The sequence below is a fragment of the Acanthochromis polyacanthus genome, chromosome 5, assembly GCF_021347895.1.
Source record: "Acanthochromis polyacanthus isolate Apoly-LR-REF ecotype Palm Island chromosome 5, KAUST_Apoly_ChrSc, whole genome shotgun sequence".
In the NCBI taxonomy this organism is placed as follows: domain Eukaryota; kingdom Metazoa; phylum Chordata; class Actinopteri; family Pomacentridae; genus Acanthochromis; species Acanthochromis polyacanthus.
In genome coordinates this window covers 33,160,866-33,182,283 of record NC_067117.1, presented here as the reverse complement: position 1 = coordinate 33,182,283, position 21,418 = coordinate 33,160,866, and the positions used below count along the sequence as shown (strand labels likewise).

Here is a 21,418-nt window from a genome sequence, read left to right as displayed (position 1 = left end):
GTGGATGCTGTTACCTCTGCAGCAAAAACAGTGGATGACAGTTTGTTGTCTTTGAAGGTGAAAGGAGCGCTGGGGAAGCTGGGACTGAGGAAGAAGAAGAGCAACAAGAAAGGAAAGAATGAAGGTCGGTCTAATAAACTTTAATAGATTTTTTTTCATCATAATTTTATTTGAGACACTGCAGGTATTAGTCAGTTTTGAGGTTCTGTAATATTTTGCTTCTAGAACACAGCTCCTTTCAGACGGGTGAAAGAATAAAACATCCAAAATACACATTTATTCTGTTTGTGCTAATCAACACATATTTAATGAGATATGACCTCATTTGCATATTTGCAGAAATCGTGAAATGTAACTAAAAAGACAGAGAAGTTTTCTATGGGATGTAATGGAATAAATGAATCCCATTGTTTGTTTCCTTGTAGAGTCTCAGGCTGCCAGTACTTTGGCCGACGACTCAGGCGAGGCAGGAATTGAAGTGCCGGAAGCCGTTACTGTGGAAATTGAGGAGATCCATCCTCTACCTGAGGTCAGCATGATCACCATCACCTCCATCATGATTATACTATTAAATAAACTATGTTGTGATAATGGTGGTTATATACAAGAGCAAATAGCAGTTATCTGTTTTATGCAGTATTTATGTTGAAAAAGAAGAACTGATGGTTAAAGATTAGCTGTCTCCCTGAAACAGTGAGAATTAAGGCAGTGAGTTGAAATTCTATTATGTCTATATGCGTATACTGGATATTTATTTGGTTTTCATTCAGAATTTTTAACCAGCAGGTTCTTCTATGAATGTATTATTTAGACATCTGCATAGAGGTGACAGTAAATAGCTGTAAAACTGCATAATGAGTCTGAAGCAAACAAAAGAAGGTTGAGATGAAAACTTCTGGGTAGAAAACCTGCAGCTCTCAGATTTTCTCTTTGGTTTTCATCTTCAGGGTTTCCTCGGGCAGAGGGAGGATTTTCTGCTGTTTGCGTCTCTGTTTGAAGTCACCATGATGGATCCATCTGTAGGAACCAAACCGATGAGCTTCGAGCTTTCCATAGGTCAGTGTTTCTCAAAGTGTGGGGCGTGTCCCCTAAGGGGACGCAGAATCCTGACGGGGGCATGAGTGACTGGGAGGAAACTGTGCTGTCATGGTAACCGTCTTCAATTCATTCTCCTCCACCTGCTGTGATCAGTAGTGAACCCAGTTCTTATGGCTGGACTAACTAAAAAGAGCTGGCCCTTTCGGCTCCTCAGATTTACCATTTATGGTGAAACAACATAGAGAAGTTTAGAGAATCACTCATAATCAGTCACAGCCTTTTGTACAAACTGTCTCGTAGACTCTGGTTGGAGGTCTAGGCGGTTGTGGTGGTGAGCTTTTTCACTGGTAGCACCTTATCACAGGCGAAACACATCACTTGCTGAACATTTTCTTATCGATAGACACTACATTTTACCAATGTTCCCTGAACGCCCCACATTGCAGGTTGCACTAGCTGCTGCTGGGTAGCTGCGGTGCTCAGACAGTAGTGATGGGACGTTGGGCTCTTTTCAGAGAGCCCGCTCTTTTGGCATGGCTTCCAAAGTAGAGCCGGTTCTTTCAGCTCCCATACGGTTCCTAATTTAGTATTATTTGTAGCCTCATATTTTAGTCCAAGCTGGTAAATATGAATGATTTGTGTATGGATTAAACCTTTTGCATTCAGTGTTTTTAGTAGAAGCCTCATAATTGCCTCATTTTGTGCATTTGTTCTGTTACTAAAACAGCAATCTTACTTTTGTTTAATACTTTAATCAAGTTTTTGCACAAGAAAACAAATGAACAAAACTCTGCACATGAACCCACAGAACAGAACCAGAACCAAACTTGGTATTCAAACAGTATAAATGTCCTCAGTGCAGGTTGGCATTCAGAAAAAAAAAAAAAAAATCAGACGCCTGAGCTTGAAGGGCTGATACCATTTCTTCTTTCATTAAGTATCTGCCATGTTTCTGAGAAGATTCTCTCAGATGGAACAGACGTTTTCTCTTCTCCATCACCTTCACCAGGTGGAGGAAGACGAAGACCTCAACCTGCCACCAGCTCAGTGGATCATCTGCTGGTTGGATGAGGGGTTCCTCTAGATATGATCTCACCTCCATTAAAGCATCAGCTGTAGGAATTTTCCTGAATCATCTCCTGTAGCTCTTCCATCAAAGAGCCTCCACACAGCAGAAGTTTGAGGCTCCTCCTCCACTTGGTCTTCTAATGGTGGAGGTGTCAGGCTGCTGGGAGTACATTTGCTGCTGTTGCACTTATTCTCTGAAGTGTCTCATCAACAGCTCTGTTGTCACTGAATCTAGGATCCAGTGGTTTCTGCTAGGACAGTGTTAAAGTTGGGTGTGACAAGTCTGCTGTCCGCGGGTCCACTCAATACACACACCACATCAGATTGTCGGAGTAACACAGTTTATTTCACACCCACTTCCGTACCCACACAGTCTCTCTCTCTCGGTGCCTCACCAGACCTCGTCCGGTGAATACTCCCGGCCTCTGTCAGGTCCCCAGAGGTAGCGCTCCTCGTCTCCCACTCCACAGCAGCTCGCCCATAAGCAGTCTCAACTGTCTCTCACTCCACAGCAGCTCGTGTTCTGTCTCTGTTCCTCCTCTCGTCCATCCCCATCTCTTCTCTGTCCACCCGTCTTTTATGCTCCGCTCCAGACTGCTACTGTGGAGGTAATCAGGTCAGCCTAACTGATACCACCTGTGTCAATTAACCTGACGCTGCTTCCATACACTCTCCTCCACACCTCTCTCCCCTGCAGCTGAGCTCTCCCACGCCCATCGCCACATTGGGAGTCGGCTCTTCTGATTCACTGCAAAGCATCGACTCTTAGAGCCGCATCTTTTGCACATCGTACATCACTAACAGATAGGTGTGTGACCAAAGGTGACCTGAAAAGAGTTAAACTAGAGCGTTCTAATGTCAGATTTGTCCAGTACATAACCAAGGGATTTTTTCTACATGCGTTGTTTTCAACGAAAGTGACACTTTCATTAGTAGCAGATTCATTTGCTGGCATTCTTTCCTCCAGCTGCACTGATGGATGTACAGTTGTAAGGTACCTGTGCAGGTTACTTGGGGAGCCTGCTAGTTATGAATTTTAACCTTGCATACTGTACACAGCTTTTTGTCCTCCAAAGGGGGCCATGACAGAAAAAGTTTGAGAACCACTGTCATAAGTAAATACTGTGTTTTTTCTCCTGAATACAGAAACTACAGACAGCTGCAAGTAGCATTAATGGGAATAGTCGAATAATCAGATGATTATTGTTGTGATCAACCTTCTTTCGGATGTTTCCGTTTTAACAGCATATCACTGATGAGTAGTTACAAGGAGCTTCGGAAAGTTGATTTTTACACTTTTTGTCTCTGATAAATGGTGTAATTGCTGTTCAAACCTGCCAGCGGGTGTTGGGGTTCAGATATGCCAGAAATTGAACCAAATCCTGTAAATTGATACTTACTGCTGATGTGAGAAGGAAATACCAGGTTGTGGCCATATTAAGTAATACTTTACTGGTGGTGGAAGACAAATCTAGGTGCCACTTGGGTTTTGGCTCCATTTTAGAGACATGAATTTGAAATAGAATGTTACATCTGCTTTTTAAACAAAATGAGTCCAAACATCAGACCAACTGAACTCAAACAACTGTTGCGTCTATTGTAGGGAATTATGGGAAGGCGGTGATGGTTGGGAAGTCCAAGAGGAGCCAGAGCAAGGAGGAGCTGAGGAAGAGCAAAGAGAATCTGAATGAGGAGTCACAGGGTCTGCTGGACTCAGAGGATGAGCTGGACAAACAGGAAGTGCAGAATCCTGAACCTGAGAACAGATCTGTGTCTGCTCCTATGAGACCTCAGCCCACCGAGTACGACAGGTAAACAACAGCTGCATCTTCACAGGGAACAAGGACACTATGCTCATAGAGTCAAAACCCTGATTAATCAACAAGATGCCTTTAGATTCCCCAGCAGGAAGTAATGCTAACTATCAACCTAGCTCATACAGAGACACATTAACCCTGCTAGAGGAAAATTCTGAACTGAAATTAAACTTAGGTCATCTGTAATTTTGAATCTACCTACAACTGCATGAATATGGACTATTGGCTGTATCTATGTCTGCATCATGGTCCACATAGAAAAGAACTGAACAGACAAATTGAATAATCTGTCTTTGAGACTTCAAAAAGTCAGTGAACCACAATGTCAGCAGTAATCAGGAGGTATAGAAGGAGTCATAGTAGCACTAATCAGGGCTGCAGTGGTCGTCCTCCTAAAATGACTCCACAGACACTGAGCTACTTTCACCATCAAGCTGTGAAAAACAGACGACAGCTGCTTCAGACTTAGTACAGTACAGCAGTTATCAATGGAGAAGCTTTGTTTGTCTCTTTGTGTCTCTTCACCTGGTTCTCAGGTCCTTCCAGTGTCTTCAGCTGCAGCCTCCTTCAGTGAAACTAAAGCCTTGTCTGTTCGTCTGGAGTCAGTTTGAAGATCACAGCTTCCGTCTTTATCAGGCCAACTGGCTCAGCAAGATGGCCGACAGACTGGTGAGAGCCCAGTGAATTTTAATTTCAGCGCCCACAAAAATATGCCATCTCCAGCACTGCTCTCTGCTCCTCTTTCAGGAGATCGGTCTGGACGAGGTGGAAATCCTGCTGAGGAGGCCGAGGAGTAAAGCGAAGGAGCGTCTGGTGGAGGTTCTGCTGGAGCTTCTGGCCTCCTGCAAGTCGGTGTCCTTGTTCAGAATTGGTTCAGTTTGATGTGATTCATCCTAATGTCGATCTTATTTATGTCCTCCTTTCTTTCTCTCTGCAGACAGTTCAGTAGTTTCTCAGAAAGGAGATCTCAGTTTCGTCCCAACAAACTGGACAAATGCAGGAGGGAGTTTATCAAGAAGAATTTGGTTTGTCTTCTTCTCTTTCTACCTGTCACCATTTACAGCTTTGGAAATAACTACGAGACCACCCTGAACACTATTTTCTGCTTCTTATTTTGTAGTTCGAGGTGGAGCCACACTGTGTTTTCTTTTTCTGGTTGTAATGGAGAACATTATGTCACTTTATATACAGGGTGACACGAAAAAACGGGAACTTTTTAACAATCCAATAAAACCAAGAGTGATGGAAAAAATATTTTATTCATAGTAACTGAAACCTTAAAACATGCCATTTAAGAAACAATGATGGAATTTTCATTTTTAAAAAATTACTGCCTGTAGATGGCGTCCTCCTGTACGAATGTTTTGTGTCACTTTGGATACAATTTGATTAATTGTGGACAAGTTTTTGCATCATTTTTGACACGTTTTGAGTCATTTTGGACACGCTTCGATCACTACGAACAAGTTTTGAGTCCTTTTGGACACATTTTGTATCATTTTGGACAAGTTTTTCGTCATTTTGGACCTGTTTTGATCATTGTGGATAAATTCTGAGTAATTTTTGACAAGTTGTTATAGTAACTTTAATATACTTGAAGTTTGCATTATATAAAATGTTGGACATGCTGTATATTCTCTTCTTTAAAGCCGAAATAACTTCTACACCTTCAGTATGAAAAAAAAAATTCATTTTAGTGTGTAGTCTCTTGTTCTAAATTAGGTGTTGTTGTCTTTTTTCTTTGGTTACTGGAAAATGTGCAAATATGAAAGAAAAAAATATAATGACTGTTAACTCTGTGAGGCTCAAAACCCACTGACCTTAATGTACTTTAACTGAGTATTAGGTAGGAAAATGATACCGTATTGGGACTAAATGTTAAATGACGCTGACTGGAGACAAATAACATGATGGGACAACCCTAGTTTTAAAAAATCATCATTTTAAACATATTTTATAGGATGTATGGACTCATTAGACTGTTTTATTCCATATCTTTTGGAAGATGCTGTAACTGTTTAATCACAATGATGAAATTCAAATGAAACTATCAGTGTTAAAGAACAGTGTAAAAGAAAACACCAAGTTGTCTGATAATATCACCAAAGCTCTAACTGTCTGACTGGCTGTCTGACTGTGTCCAGGTTCTGTTGGCTCGTCAGGCGGTCCGAGCCCGGCGGAGAATGACCAGACGGACGACCAAACAGCGGTTGAACGACACCAGAAAACTGTTAAAGAGACTCCGGCTGCTGGCTTCAGAGGTCAGAGGTCACCACAGACACATCAAACATAACAGTTTATACAGTTTATCTGAAAGTTAATCCGTCATTCTGTCTCCAGCCTCAGAACACCATCCCAGACGCTTTCATCTGGTTACTGAGTGGAAACAAGCGATTGGCTTACGTCAGGATCCCCGCCCACTCCATCATGTTCTCATTGGTGGAGGAGCAGAGGGGGCGGGACTGTGGCCGAGTCAACACCCTCTACATGAAGGTAACACTTTTAATTTTTCACTATAATGTGAATAAAGTCCTGAACCTCTACAGAAACAACCATGAAGAAGGAGGGAAAACTCAGAAATGTCTTCTGTGCATGACAGAAATCAGAAAAAGTCTTTTTTATTATTTATTTTTCAAAAAGAAAAACTGGAATCAACATGTTCAGCATTTTCTCAGGAGTGTAACCTGTAAGCCAATGTAAAATAAAAAGTACATTTATTTACAGAATTATCGCCTCTGTCATTAAAATCACTGAAAACGCTTCATGTTTTATTTCTAAAATCATCTGTGAGGTTCATCATTTTGTCTCTGCAGCCAATGCTTGATATTTACCTAATGTTTGCTGCTCTGCCTCTAGAATCCTCACCTCTCTGATCTTTGTCTTTATCCAGCATCCTGTCTCTAAAACCACAGACAGGGCTTATTCCTTTATCTCTGAAATCATCAGTCATGCTTATAAGCCCTCAGTGACGTCCACCTCTTTTCTTTCCACTCAGTAAATCATGATTAAATGACTTCTAGTCTCCAGGAGGTGCAGCCAGTGAGATCTTTGCGAAGCTGGAGGTCTACCTGTGGCTCGGCCCGGTTAAATACAGTAAAGAGGCCCTGAACTCTTTACCAGAGGAGTTCACTCCTGTGTACGACGAGGAGGAGGAGGACCAGAGGAGGCTGGTCTCTGAGGGAGGGAGGAGGAAGCTTCCAGTCAGTCTGTCCTGTCAGGGTGAGTCTGCAGAGGTTTCTGGACTTTTCTTCTGTTGTGTTTTAAACTGTCAGCTTCAGTCGTCCAGGTGAGGTGAAGGCGGGCATTTTCCTTTCTCTCTGCAGACAGCAGGTACTTCCAGCTCCGGTGTCACCTGTACCAGGGGCGTGGCCTACTGGCTGCCGACGACAACGGACTCTCTGACCCTTTTGCGAAGGTGGTTTTCTCCACACAGTGTCAGGTCACCAGGGTACGTACAGCTGTCCCATTGGATTAATCCTCTGAAACCCAAAACCTGGCCTGAAAATCATCTTAGTTTTAAAAGTCACTAAAATTACACCATTTTTAGAACCAGAAACACAGAAATATTCAAATTTTCAACATTACACCAGTCCTTGAACTACTCACCTGTGACATGTCGTTCTTTTAAAAAAGCTATCCAAGTCTAAAACACTTAAAATCAGGATATCTCATTAAATTCATTTACATGTCTCATTTTAAAATTTGCCAAAAAGTCACTTGCACTAATGAGATTCTGTAAAAAAACTAAACAAAACAAAAAAAATCTTATTTCCTCGACCAATTAAGAAGCTGTCGGTGACTCAGCAGTGACTGATGCTGGCATGACAAAAAATCTGGTACTTTTTAGCTACCTTGTCACTTTCATTCATTCCAATATTGCACGCCCCACTTTTCAGTTTTTTATTTGTTAAAAAAGTTTAAAATATCCAATAAATTTCATTCCACTTCACGATTGTGTCCCACTTGTTGTTGATTCTTGACAAAAAATTACAATTTTATATCTTTATGTTTGAAGCCTCAAATGTAGCGAAAGGTTGAAAAGTTCAAGGGGGCCGAATACTTTCACAAGGCACCGTATCTTCAAAATCACTATTGTTTGTGGCTCTTTTAAAAAAAAATTGCAAAAATAAACTGATTGCTCAAACCACATTCTATAAAAACTGAAAATTCTGCACTCCTTTGCAGAGCCAGTACAGCAATCAGTGACTGAGCTGCAACAACAGTCACATGATAAAAATTCAGAGAATTTTCAGCTGAACTGCAGGCAATGTTAACACAGAGCAGAGAGGAGACAAGGATGGAAACATGTACTGTAAATAGTCAAGTATCTGTAGGATTTTGTAGTGCAGATTTTCTGTTATGTTTGTCCTCTTTAGGCAACAGGAGGATCGTGGAGCTGTTATATTATTACAGATCGATAAACTGACCTGCAGGTGTGTGTTGCGTTCAGGTGCTGTCCGACACTCTGTCTCCCACCTGGAGCGAGTGTTTGCTGTTCGACAGAGTTCTACTGGAGGGAACCATGGAGGAGCTGCAGAGGGACCCGCCGCTGGTCATCATCAACATCTACGACCACGACGCCGTGGTAACCCACAACGATTCAGTTCTAATCATTTATTTAAAGAACACGTTTTAATCAGATGTTTAAATAATAATAATAATAATAATAACTTTATTTATAAAGCGCTTTCCGTCAAAGTGCTGTACACAGAAATAAAAACAGATAAAAATAAAAACAATAAAAACAGAACAATAAAAAAGACATCAGTAAAACAAACAATTTAGGATTCATATGTAAGAGAAAACAAGTGTGTCTTCAGCTTAGTTTTAAATACATTAATGGATGATGCCTGCTTGATTTCAGCAGGCAGACTGTTTCACATAGTAGGTGCCCGGAAAGAAAAAGCCCGTTCCCCCACCGTCTTTTTACAGACCTTCGGGATATTCAGAAGTCCAGTCCCCTGAGAACGGAGAGCCCGAGATCATTTTAAGACTGTTTTCACTTCTAGTAATCGTCATATACAGTTATTGTGTCACTAATACGTGTCCCTACGTACTACAGATGTTTTACTTCATATGTTTTTAATTAGCTTGTATTTTTATCTACTTTGTGTGCATGCAGGGAAGTCCGAAGCCTTTGGGTCGAGCTTACGCCGAGCCTGAATTCAAACCTGTTGAGTTGTTCTACAGGAAGCCCCGCCTACGTTTCTATGACATCAACTTGGGCAGGATTCCAGCTGGAGAGCTTCTGGGTGCCTTCGAACTCATCGAACTGGACTACTCCAGATTTGGAGAGGTGACATCAGTCAGTCAGTCAGTCAGTCAGTCAGTCAGGTTCGATACACTGGTCTCTCTTTGTTTGCACTTAAAAAATGGCAAAAAAGGCAAGGCGAAGCAAATGTATTTATATAGCACATTTCAACAACGAGGCGATTCAAAGTGCTTTACAAAGACATTAAGACAGAGGATGACAATTATTAAAAGAACAACAAAAGAAAACATTTATGAAATCATTACAAAAAGGTCAGAACAGTAAAAAGTCAGAAGTCAGAAAACAAGGGCAATTATTAAATGAAAAACAGAACAGTAAAAAGATTTTTAAAAAGAGTCAGAAAACAAGGGCTGTTTAAAATAACTGTCATAAAATAAGAGTTAAAATAAATGTTAAAAGTAGCTGTCATAAAATAAGATTTAAAATAATTTAAAATACTTTAATCAAAAGCAGCTGAGAACAGGTACATCTTAAGAATGGATTTAAATGTGCTGAGAGTTTCAGCTGATCTACAGTTTTCTGGGAGTTTGTTCCATATATATGGGGCATAGAAGCTGAATGCAGCTTCTCCGTGTTTGGTTTTTACTCTAGGAACTACTAGAAGACCTGATCCAGATGACCTGAGTGGTCTGGGTGGTTCATATGGAGTCAGGAGGTCTCTGAAGTATTTTGGTCCTAGACCATTTAAAGCTTTGTAGACCAGCAGCAGGACTTTAAAATCTACCCTCTGAGTGACAGGAAGCCAGTGTAAGGACTTTAAAGCTGGAGTGATATGATCTCTTTTCTTGGTTTTAGTGAGGACTCGGGCAGCAGAGTTTTGAATCTGCTGCAGTTGTTTGAGTGTTTTTTTAAATAGACCTGTAAAGATACTGTTACAGTAATCAAGCCGACTGAAAATAAATGCATGGACTAGCTTTTCCAGGTCCTGCTGAGACATCAGCCCTTTAATTCTTGAGATATTTTTTAAGTGATAGTAAGCCGACTTTGTAACTGCTTTAATGTGTTTTCCAAAACTGAGTTCTGAGTCCATCACCACACCCAGATTTCTGGCCTGGTCTGCAGTTTTTAACTGTAGAGACTGAAGATCTAGGCTCACCTTTAATCACCCTTCCTTGGCTCCAAAAACCATTACCTCAGTTTTGTCCTTATTTAACTGAAGAAAGTTTTGACACAGCCACTCATTTATCTGTTCAATACACTTTCCCAGCACCTGTATAGAGCCATGGTCTCCTGGGGACATTGTAATGTAGATCTGCGTGTCATCTGCATAGCTATGGTAACTTACATTATTCTTTTCAATAATCTGAGCCAGTGGGAGCATATACACACGTGGACAAAATTGTTGGTACCCCTCAGTTAAAGAAGGAAAAACCCACAATTCTCACTGAAATCACTTGAAACTCACAAAAGTAACAATAAATAAAAATGTATTGAAAATTAAATAATCAAAATCAGCCATCACTTTTGAATTGTTGATTAAGATAATTATTTAAAAAAACAAACTAATGAAATAGGGCTGGACAAAAATGATGGTACCCATAACTTAATATTTTGTTGCACAACCTTTTGAGGCAATCACTGCAATTAAACGATTTCTGTATTTGTCAATGAGCGTTCTGCAGCTGTCAACAGGTATTTTGGCCCACTCCTCATGAGCAAACAGCTCCAGTTGTCTCAGGTTTGATGGGTGTCTTCTCCAAATGGCATGTTTCAGCTCCTTCCACATATGTTCAATGGGATTCAGATCTGGGCTCATAGAAGGCCACTTTAGAATAGTCCAACGCTTTTCTCTCAGCCATTCTTGGGTGTTTTTGGCTGTGTGTTTTGGATGGTTGTCCTGTTGGAAGACCCATGACCTGCGACTGAGACCAAGCTTTCTGACACTAGGCAGCACATTTCTCTCCAGAATGCCTTGATAGTCTTCAGATTTCATCGTACCTTGCACACTTTCAAGACACCCTGTGCCAGATGCAGCAAAGCAGCCCCAAAACATTACTGAGCCTCCTCCATGTTTCACCGTAGGGACAGTGTTCTTTTCTTCGTATGCTTGGTTTTTGAGTCTATGAACATAGAGTTGATGTGCCTTACCAAAAAGCTCCAGTTTGGTCTCATCTGTCCAAAGGACATTCTCCCAGAAGCTTTGTGGCTTGTCAACATGCATTTTTGCAAATTCCAGTCTGGCTTTTTTATGAGTTTTTTTCAGCAGTGGTGTCCTCCTTGGTCGTCTCCCATGAAGTCCACTTTGGCTCAAACAACGACGAATGGTGCGATCTGACACTGATGTACCTTGGCCTTGGAGTTCACCTTTAATTTCTTTGGAGGTTGCTCTGGGCTCTTTGGATACAATTCCAACGATCCGTCTCTTCAATTTGTCATCAATTTTCCTCTTGCGGCCACGTCCAGGGAGGTTGGCTACTGTCCTGTGGGTCTTGAACTTCTGAATAATATGAGCCACTGTTGTCACAGGAACTTCAAGCTGTTTAGAGATGGTCTTATAGCCTTTACCTTTAAGATGTTTGTCTATCATTTTTTTTCGGATGTCCTGGGACAATTCTCTCCTTCGCTTTCTGTTGTCCATGTTCAGTGTGGTACACACCTTTTCACCAAACAGCAGGGTGACTACTTGTCTCCCTTTAAATAGGCAGACTGACTGATTATGAGTTTGGAAACACCTGTGATGTCAATTAAATGACACACCTGAGTTAATCATGTCACTCTGGTCAAATAGTTTTCAATCTTTTATAGAGGTACCATCATTTTTGTCCAGGCCTGTTTCATTAGTTTGTTTTTTTAAAAATAATTATGTTAATCAACAATTCAAAAGTAATGGCTGTTTTTGATTATTTAATTTTCAATAAATTTTTATTAATTGTTACTTTTGTGAGTTTCAAGTGATTTCAGTGAGAATTGTGGGTTTTTCCTTCTTTAACTGAGGGGTACCAACAATTTTGTCCACGTGTGTAGATGTTAAACAGAAGAGGCCCCAGAATGGAACCTTGGGGAACTCCACATGTAATGACTGTCTGCTCAGACGTGAAGTTACCGATAGACACAAAGTAATTCCTATTCTTTAGGTAAGATTTGAACCAGTTGAGTACTGTGCTGGATAGTCCCACCCAGTTCTCCAGTCGGTTAAATAATATATTGTGGTCGACTGTGTCAAACGCAGAACTCAGATCCAGCAGGACGAGGACCGACATCCTGCCGCTGTCTGTGTTTAAGCAGATGTCATTAATTACCTTAATGAGAGCCGTCTCAGTGCTGTGGTGCTGTTGAAAACCTGACTGAAAAACACTGAAGCTGTTACTTTTTATTAGGTAATTGTTTAGCTGTTGAAAAACTGCTTTTTCAGTGATCTTACTTAAAAATGGGAGATTAGAGATTGGTCTGTAGCTATTCATTTGTAACTTGTCGAGGTTACTCTTTTTTTAAAAGTGGCTTAATCACAGCAGTTTTTAAAGCTTGAGGAAAAACACCTGACATAAGAGACAAGTTCACAATCCATAAAAGATCCGCCAGCAGTACTTGGGAGACTTTTTTGAGAAACCTTGTTGGCAGAATATCCAGGCTGCAGGAGGAGGAGTTTAGTTGATGTGTAATGTCCTCCAGGTTTTTGTGATTAATAAGATTAAATTACATCATGGTTTTTAAAATGGTTTTATGCTGACACAGGACATATCCTGAACCTGCTGTGGGGCCACTAACTGCTTGTCTAATGTTTAGGATTTTCTCTATAAAGAATGATGCAAAGTCGTTGCAGGCCCTGGTAGAATGCAGCTCAGGGGCTACTGACACACTAGGGTTTGTTAGTCTGTCCACAGCAGCAAATAAGGCTCGTGTGTTGTGACTGTTTTTGGTGATTATATCTGCGAAATAAGATTGTCTTGCATTCCTCAGTTGTAAATTGTAAGTGCACAGTTTCTCTTTGTAAATGTCATAATGAATCTGGAGTTTTGATTTTCGCCATCTGCGTTCAGCTTTCCGACACTCTCTTTTGCCATTTCTGACCAGTGTGGCATTTCTCCATGGAGATTTTTTCTTACCAGACTTTCACCTTAGTTGGAGCAATGGCATCCATAATGTTTACAATTTTAGCATTAAAACTACCTATCAGCTCGTCGACTGAACCCCCAGACAGAGCTGGTGTAGAAGAAAAAGCCTGGTTAAATATTTCAGAGGTGTTTTCAGTAATACACCGTGTTTTGGTTACCTCCGTGAAAGTTGCTGACTGCACCGAGACAGTGCTCTCAAAGAAAACACAGGAATGATCAGAAAGACCAACGTCAGAGACTGTAACATTGGAAATACTCAGACCCTTGGAGATAAGTAGGTCTAACGTATACCCTTTGTCATGTGTGGCCTCTGTTACATGCTGAACCAGCCCAAAGTTGTCAAGAGTGTTACACAGATCTATAGTCCCTCTGTCCTGAGGATTGTCAATATGGATGTTAAAGTCGCCAGCAATAATTACACAGTTAAAATCAATGCAGATCATAGACGGCAGTTCACTAAAATCATCAAAAAAGTTTGCACGGAGGGGTCACGTGATGCGGAGAGAGTAAGAGCGTCTGAACAGAGCTCCCAGGCCCAATATAACTTTGAACATTTCGGGGATAGTTTAACGCTGTAAAAGTGGCAAAAACTGGAGAGTAATGTCACTGCGTGAGCTCTGGGCGAAAACACCTGATAACAAACGCATTCTACGACCGAAAACACGAAAAACTCAGCCGCAGCCAGAAGCCTCGGGCCCTGATACAATGGCGGAAGGTGAGGAAATTGATAGCCTGGTGGCGAAGATAAGTGAAGGCGTGTTCGTTAAACTCAGCTCCGTTCTAGACGCTAAACTCGACCAGATAGCCAAATCGGTAAGCTCTGTGTGTGAGAACATTAAAGTTCTGGAGAGAAGAGTGGAGGACGCAGAACAAAGAATCTCTGACACGGAAGACACAGCGTCTCAACTGCTAGTTAAACTTGAACACACCGAGGCACGCCTGATGGAGACCATCCAGAGGCTGGAAGACCAAGAGAACAGGTCCAGACGTAACAACATAAAGATCGTCAACCTGCCAGAGCGCACAGAGGGCGACAATGCTAAAGAATTCTTCGAGACGTGGATACCAAAGATTCTGAATCTTAAAGTGAAAAACGACCGGATTAAGATGGACAGATGTCACCGCAGCCCGGCGCAACTCCGGACGGGGTCAGAGAGACCGAGGATCGTTTACATCCGTCTCCATAACTACATGGACAAGCAGCTGATCATGCAGAGCGCACGGAATATGGGTGAGATCTCCGCCGCCGGGAACCGCATACACTTTTTTGAAGACTTTTCACCTACGGTGGAAAAAAAGCGACGAGAATTCCTGGAGGCAAAGAAGGGTCTCCGGGCTCTGGGGATTCCCTACAGGATGCTTTTTCCTGCGATGCTGCGCGTCACATATGATAATAAGGTCCAGCTCTTCAAAACGGCGGCTGAGGCACAGAGGTATGTTCAGGAGATGCGCAAAGACGACATATAATGGACACATGCAAGTGCTGGAGGACTCATGCAGTTTTGCTCGTGTGCTCAGTTCAAGTATAGCACAAAGGACATTTACGGACATGAGTACAGGCACATTGTGTATATTTATAATTTAAGTTGATGACATGTTTAACATTGAGGGAATGCTGAAGTTATTGGCCTGACTACCAGAGGCTGTGCTCTGGGTTTTTGGGACACACACCCCCCCTTTGAAAAGAGTTACTGTTACCTACTACATGTAACACACACAATTTCTTGTTGTTTTGTTTTGTTTTTTGAGGGGGGTGGGAGTACAGCTGAAGCATACTATCTCTGAAGATATTTTTACAGACGGTCTGGGAAACTCTGGTTCATCCTACTGATCTTAGTGTTGGAGGTAAAGGAGGAGGAAGAGTTGTTAGGAAGTATGTGGTTTCACATGAGCCCTATAGGTAAGTTTGTTTTAAAGCAGGTATGTGTAAGTTTAAGTTTTCTGTTGTTTCGGTTAAGGATATTTCAGTTTTGTTACTTTCACCCCATCACCATCAAAAAACATCCATCTGAACTGGACATAAGAGAGACAGATAAGCTGGAAGGACAAGCAGTTGATGGCACTATGCATTCATGGGACAGAGGAGAAAAATGAGACATGTCAAGTATGAATACCATTAAATTCTGTACTTTTAATGTGAAAGGGATTCATCACCCTATAAAGCAAGAAAATCCTAAGCTTTCTTAAGAAAGAAAAGATACAGATAGCTTTTTTACAAGAAACTCATTTGGTGGATAAAGAACACATAAAACTTAAGCGAGATTGGGTGGGCCAGACTTATTACTCATCATTCTCCTCTAATAGCAGAGGAGTTGCTATTCTGATACACAAGGCTACCCCATTCGTACTTAAAGCATGCAAGAAGGACCCTGATGGCAGATATACCATCGTTCATGGTACACTTTCTGGCGTGGAGATTACTATGATGAATATATATGCCCCTAGTCCACCATCCTCCTCATTTTGGACTAAAGTAGGAACCGATCTGGAGGAGTACAAATGTCCCCTGACACTGTTGGGGGGTGATTTTAACTGTGGTCTGGATCTCAAATTAGATAGGACTCCAACAGGTGCACATAGAACAGCCAGCACGGGTACCTCACTTGTTAAAATGTTGGAAGATGTCAATCTGATAGATATATGGAGAACTTTAAATCCATCAGCTAGCGATTTTACATTTTACTCAAATCCACACAACTCCTATTCTCGAATTGACTACTTTTTCATACCACCACAGATTACAGGACAAGTAAATGCATGCAGCATAGGATCCATTCATATCAGTGACCACGCCCCTGTTTATTTAGAAATGAACGTATGTGATGCGACAGCTAGTACACGGAGGTGGCGTTTCCCGTCATACATTCTTAATGATAAAGATTTTAAAAAGAAAATGGAGGCAGAGCTAGATTTATTTTTTGATATAAATGACAATGGTGAAACGAATCCTGAGTATCTTTGGGAATCTGCTAAAGCTTACATTACGGGATTCACCATATCGTATATGTCACATCGAAAAAGATCTTTGATGATGAAGCAAAACAAATTGGAAAAAGACTTAAAGGAGGCAGAGCTAGCTCATAAATTCAACCCAATTAAGACAAATTTTATTAAAACACAAGCGATAAGAGCAGAACTAAACTCAGTTCTTAATGAGAAAGCTTCCACATCCTTATTTTATCAAAAACAACGATTGTACGAATATGGGAACAAACCTAGTAAATATTTGGCACAACTGCTCAACCAGAAACAAACTTATAACACTATAGCAGGGATTAGAGATTCGGAAGGAAAAAGACATTTTGATAGGAAAAACATTAGCTCTGTCTTTGTATCATTCTATAAATCACTATATAAATCTGAAAATAAAAGCACCAGAGAGGAACTTGACAACTTTTTTTCTAAAATTAAACTACCAACATTAACAGAAGAACAGCAAAAGTCTTTGGGAAAGCCAATTGAGGAGAAAGAAATTTTAAAGGCAATTACTCTAATGCGCAGTGGAAAGGCTCCGGGCCCAGATGGGTTTCCTGTGGAATGGTTCAAGGCCTTCAAGGACAGGCTTACTTTTCACCTAGGCAGGACCTACAACTATAGTTTTAACACTGCTCACCATTTACCAGAATCACTATCATTGGCCAACATATGTTTGATCCTAAAGAAGAATAAAGACTCTGAAGACCCTGCATCTTATAGGCCTGTGTCGCTCATCAATGTAGATGCAAAACTCCTAGCCAAGGTATTGACCTTGAGGCTTGAACCATTGATATCACTATTAGTAAAACCTGATCAAACAGGATTTATTAAGGGAAGGAATTCCTTTAATAATATCAGGAGACTTCTGAATGTAATACAGCTAGCCCATGAGAAAAAAATTAGGGGTTTGGTGGTGTCTCTCGATTCACTGAAAGCATTTGACAGAGTGGAATGGTCATTCCTTTTCTACACTATGGAAAAATTCAAATTTGGTACAGGGTTCATTGATTGGGTGAAATTGTTATATCTATCCCCTAAAGCAGCTGTTATCACAAACCTCTACTGTTCAGACTCTTTCCCACTGGAGCGAGGAACCCGCCAAGGATGCCCTTTGAGCCCCCTCTTCTTTGCACTGGCCATCGAGCCATTGGCAGAGCTTATTAGAACTTCCTCAGAGATTAGGGGCTTTAATGTTGAAGACACAGAACACAAAATATCACTTTATGCAGATGACGTACTTCTGTATCTAGTTGAGATTGATACCACTATCCCACATCTGCTTGAATGTTTAAAACAATTCGGATATGTGTCTGGTTTTAAAGTAAACTTGTCAAAAACAGAAGCTATGCCCATTGGTGCTATGGCGGGATCTGCTCCACCTAGTGGCTTCCCTTTCTATTGGTCACCCAAAGAGATTACCTATCTAGGAGTAAAAGTTAGTCCCTCTCTTAAAAAACTGATTAGATTAAACCTACGACCAATTGTAACTCGTATTAAGGATGATTTGGATAGATGGAGAAGTTTACCTGTTTCTTGGTTGGGCAGGATCAGTGTGCTGAAAATGAATATATTACCTAGGTTGATGTATCCACTGCAGATGCTGCCAAATTCAATTCCTAACAGCTGGTTTGCAAATTTGGATAAAATGTTTACACAATTTATATGGCAGGGGAAAAAGGCAAGAATGAAAATTAGCAAACTTCAGAGAGATAAGGATCAAGGGGGGTTGGGAGTCCCTAATGTACGGCTCTATTACTGGGCCGCACAAATGCGCTACATATATGAATGGGTGAATCCTGACCCTACAAACACATGGATTGGCATGGAGTCTTGGAACTGTGGCCTCCTAACACTAAAAAACTGCCCTTTTATAACCTATAAGAAGGTAAAATTGGAGGTCCAAAACAATTTCATTGTCAGGAATACATTGAACACATGGAACAAGATTATGTGTTGCTTCAGACTTAAAAATCATTTTTCTCTTCTGGCCCCGATATGGAAGAACCCAGATTTTGATCCGTCATGTCATGATGCTGTGTACAAATTTTGGCAGGAAAAGGGCTTGGACCGGCTTGTCAAACTTTATGAAGGAGGTACAGTGGAGTCATTTGAAGCCCTGAAAAGCAAATATTCTTTACTACAGTCTCACTTTTTCCGCTATTTACAAATAAGACACTATATACCTAAAAATATACATGCTCCCAATAGGACATTTTTGGAAGACCTTCTAACACAACCCATACCAAAAAGATTTATTTCTCATGTCTACAAAACCTTTGGCCTAAATTTTAACTACTCTACCGACAACATCAGAAAGCAGTGGCAGAATGATATAGGAGAACAAATAGAAGAGAATGTGTGGAACTCAATTATAAAGGACACACTTAGAATTCTGAGCTGTAATACAGACAGAGAGACACAATTTAAAATATTACACAGACTCCATTGCACACCACTGCTGAGGAGCAGGTTTGGCCTGGGCCCTCCTAATTGTATTAAATGTAATTCAGAAATTGGTACATACACACACATGGTTTGGAAATGCTGTAAAATACAAAATTTCTGGTCTGAAGTGAAGGAAGAAGTTGCTACTTTGATGGGATATGATTTGGAGCTCACTCCATTTCAGTGTATTTTGGCGGCAAAAGTGGACAGTGCTAGGGACAAATATAATGCTAAGCTGACTGAAATCCTCTTGTATATAGCAAGAAAGACAATCCTTAAACTCTGGATATCAAAGGACAGCCCTACAGTGGAGGATTGGTATAAGGAAGTCTTGAGAATACTCCCTCTGGAAAAGCTGACCTACACGCTTCATGACAATGCTGAAGGATTTGTTAAAATATGGCGACCTATTCTGGACAATGTGGCTGCTGTGGACTGAACCTTGTTCTAATAAGCCAACAGTATTCAATCTAAGACACATTGACACTGGTGGTGTAGAGGGGTGAACTTTTGGTGTGTTTGTTTGTGTTTTTATTTATTTTAGTATTATTATTATTATTATTATTTTATTTATTATTATTATTTTATATATGTATATGTGTGTATGTGTATGTATGTGTATATACATATATATATGTGTGTATGTGTATATATATATATATATTATTTAATTTACTTAATTATTTTTTTTTCTACTTTATTTTCTTTTTGATACCTGCTGTATGTTCATGTGTGTTCAGTTGTTTAAAAAAAATGCGGGAAATAAGGTTCTATTTTGTATTGCTTTGGTCCTGCACAGAAATAAGAACCTCAATAAAGAGAATTGGGAAAAAAAAAAAAAAAGTTTGCACGGTATTTAGGAGGCCTGTAAACATTAAGTAGCACAACTCGAGATGAGGACTTCAGTTGAAGGGCTACGTACTCAAACAAGGAGAAATGTTCAAAGGATAACTGCTGATATTGAAAAGATTCTTTGAATAAAATTGCAACAATTTTAAAAAAGAGGAGTTTATTGTCATTTTAGGAGGACGACCACTGCAGCCCTGATTAGTGCTGCTATGACTCCTTCTATACCTCCTGATCACTGCTGACACTGTTTCTTTAATTGATGTTTAGTTGGTCACTGATCTTCCTGGATTCTTCTTTATCTTTGTGAAGTCTCACAGTCACATTTTTCAGTTCCTTTGTTCAATTCTTTTCCTTGTGGAGCCACGATAAGGACAAAGATAAAGCTCATAGTTCCACAACAGAGAAAGTTCTGCTGTTCACAGCTCATTAGTTAGAACCATGTTCATACATTTAGACTAGAAATCACAGGTGGACTCAGTTTAGTTTTTGTAGTTTAAGTGATCACAGCTGGATTTACTTTTGTTGCATTGAGTTTCTATTTTGGGGCTGATTTTTAGCTTAGTCTTTCTAAAAGGTTTGTTTTTGGTTGTTCATAAGAAGAAAAGCTCTGTTGTTGATCTTTGCTTCTGGTGTTCACTGTACTATATTTATTATTTTTCAGATAGAAAAGATGGACCAAAATACTAAAACAAGATCAAAACTGTGAAAAATGCTCGCTATCCTTTTGCCCAAACAACAAACTGACCAGAGTTTAAGTGTATTTATTGAACCAGAACATCCTCTCCTCTGCAGCCCGGCCTCCCCAGCAGTGTGGACCCTCAGGAGCTGACCTACGTGGACGAGCAGAGATGTTACGTCATACCAGAAGGAGTCCGACCGGTTCTGAAGCCCTTCAGGATTGAGGTCATATTCACACAGACACACACCAAGAAAAATAACAGACATATTCCACTAAAAATAAAGCACAAAACTCACTGAAAATAAACCTGTTGTACTAATACAGACACTACAGCTGATGTACAACACATTTTGTCTTCTACTTATTGATCAATATGTTGTTTTTAATTGGTTTAATAATTGGTACATTAAATTTCCTTGACAGTTTTGCTTAGTTAACCTTTTGTTTGGAGCTTTTATGCATCTTTAGGACAGCAATCATTCATATTTAAGGTTCTCTATGCATTTTTGCAATAAAATCTCTTCTTGTTTTCATGCATTTTCCTTGGGGCAATCCGTGTTTTTGAAGTTTCTATGCATTTTTTGCAGGGATATTCCTTGTTTTTCCCAATTTCCTATCCATTTTAACAGGGGCAATCTCTTGTTTTTGTAGTTGTATGTATTTTTGGAGAGACAATCCCTTATTATTATGTTTTTATGCGTTTTTTTACTGGCTACCCCTTGTTTTTGAGGTTTCCTTTCAAATAATCTACGATATCTATGTTGCTTGAATTGCTTTGACTGATCTGGTTAGTTCTTGTTATTCCAAATAAATCCAACATTTTAATTAAACTGACTGAGAAACGTGAGTTGAGGTAGCACAAACCATCAGATCCTTTATGTTCTGTCTGTGGTGCGTTCAGGTGCTGTTCTGGGGCCTGCGGGAGCTGAAGCGGGTGCAGCTGTTCGAGGTGGAGCGCCCCCTGGTGAGGGTGGAGTGTGCAGGACGCCAGCTGGAGTCTGAGGAGATTGAGAACTACAAAACTCACCCGAACTTCAAAGAGGTGGTCCGCTACATCGACGTGGTCAGTACCTGTCATTAGTTACGAGTTACAAACCGCAGGGGAACGTTCCCACATCATTAGATAACATGATCTACAAATTCTAATAAATTTAACCCTTGTGTCATCCTGTGGGTCAAACTGACCCGTTTTAAAGTTTGAGAATCTGGAGAAAAAAACATT

General features: G+C 40.5%; 1 protein-coding gene across 1 annotated transcript in view; it reads left to right on the top strand.

Moving 5' to 3' along the window:
• fer1l4 (fer-1 like family member 4) overlaps positions 1 to 21,418 on the top strand; it is a 49,287-nt gene that overhangs the window by 10,156 nt on the left and 17,713 nt on the right. Inside the window, exons 13-27 of the mRNA XM_051948137.1 lie at positions 58 to 124; positions 426 to 529; positions 948 to 1,056; positions 3,710 to 3,917; positions 4,460 to 4,592; positions 4,671 to 4,771; positions 4,861 to 4,948; positions 6,068 to 6,184; positions 6,264 to 6,416; positions 6,944 to 7,142; positions 7,247 to 7,371; positions 8,374 to 8,508; positions 9,046 to 9,219; positions 20,310 to 20,420; positions 21,098 to 21,259. Of these exons, the coding sequence (XP_051804097.1) occupies positions 58 to 124; positions 426 to 529; positions 948 to 1,056; positions 3,710 to 3,917; positions 4,460 to 4,592; positions 4,671 to 4,771; positions 4,861 to 4,948; positions 6,068 to 6,184; positions 6,264 to 6,416; positions 6,944 to 7,142; positions 7,247 to 7,371; positions 8,374 to 8,508; positions 9,046 to 9,219; positions 20,310 to 20,420; positions 21,098 to 21,259 (1,986 nt within the window). The remainder of the gene's footprint in view (positions 1 to 57; positions 125 to 425; positions 530 to 947; positions 1,057 to 3,709; positions 3,918 to 4,459; positions 4,593 to 4,670; positions 4,772 to 4,860; positions 4,949 to 6,067; positions 6,185 to 6,263; positions 6,417 to 6,943; positions 7,143 to 7,246; positions 7,372 to 8,373; positions 8,509 to 9,045; positions 9,220 to 20,309; positions 20,421 to 21,097; positions 21,260 to 21,418) is intronic.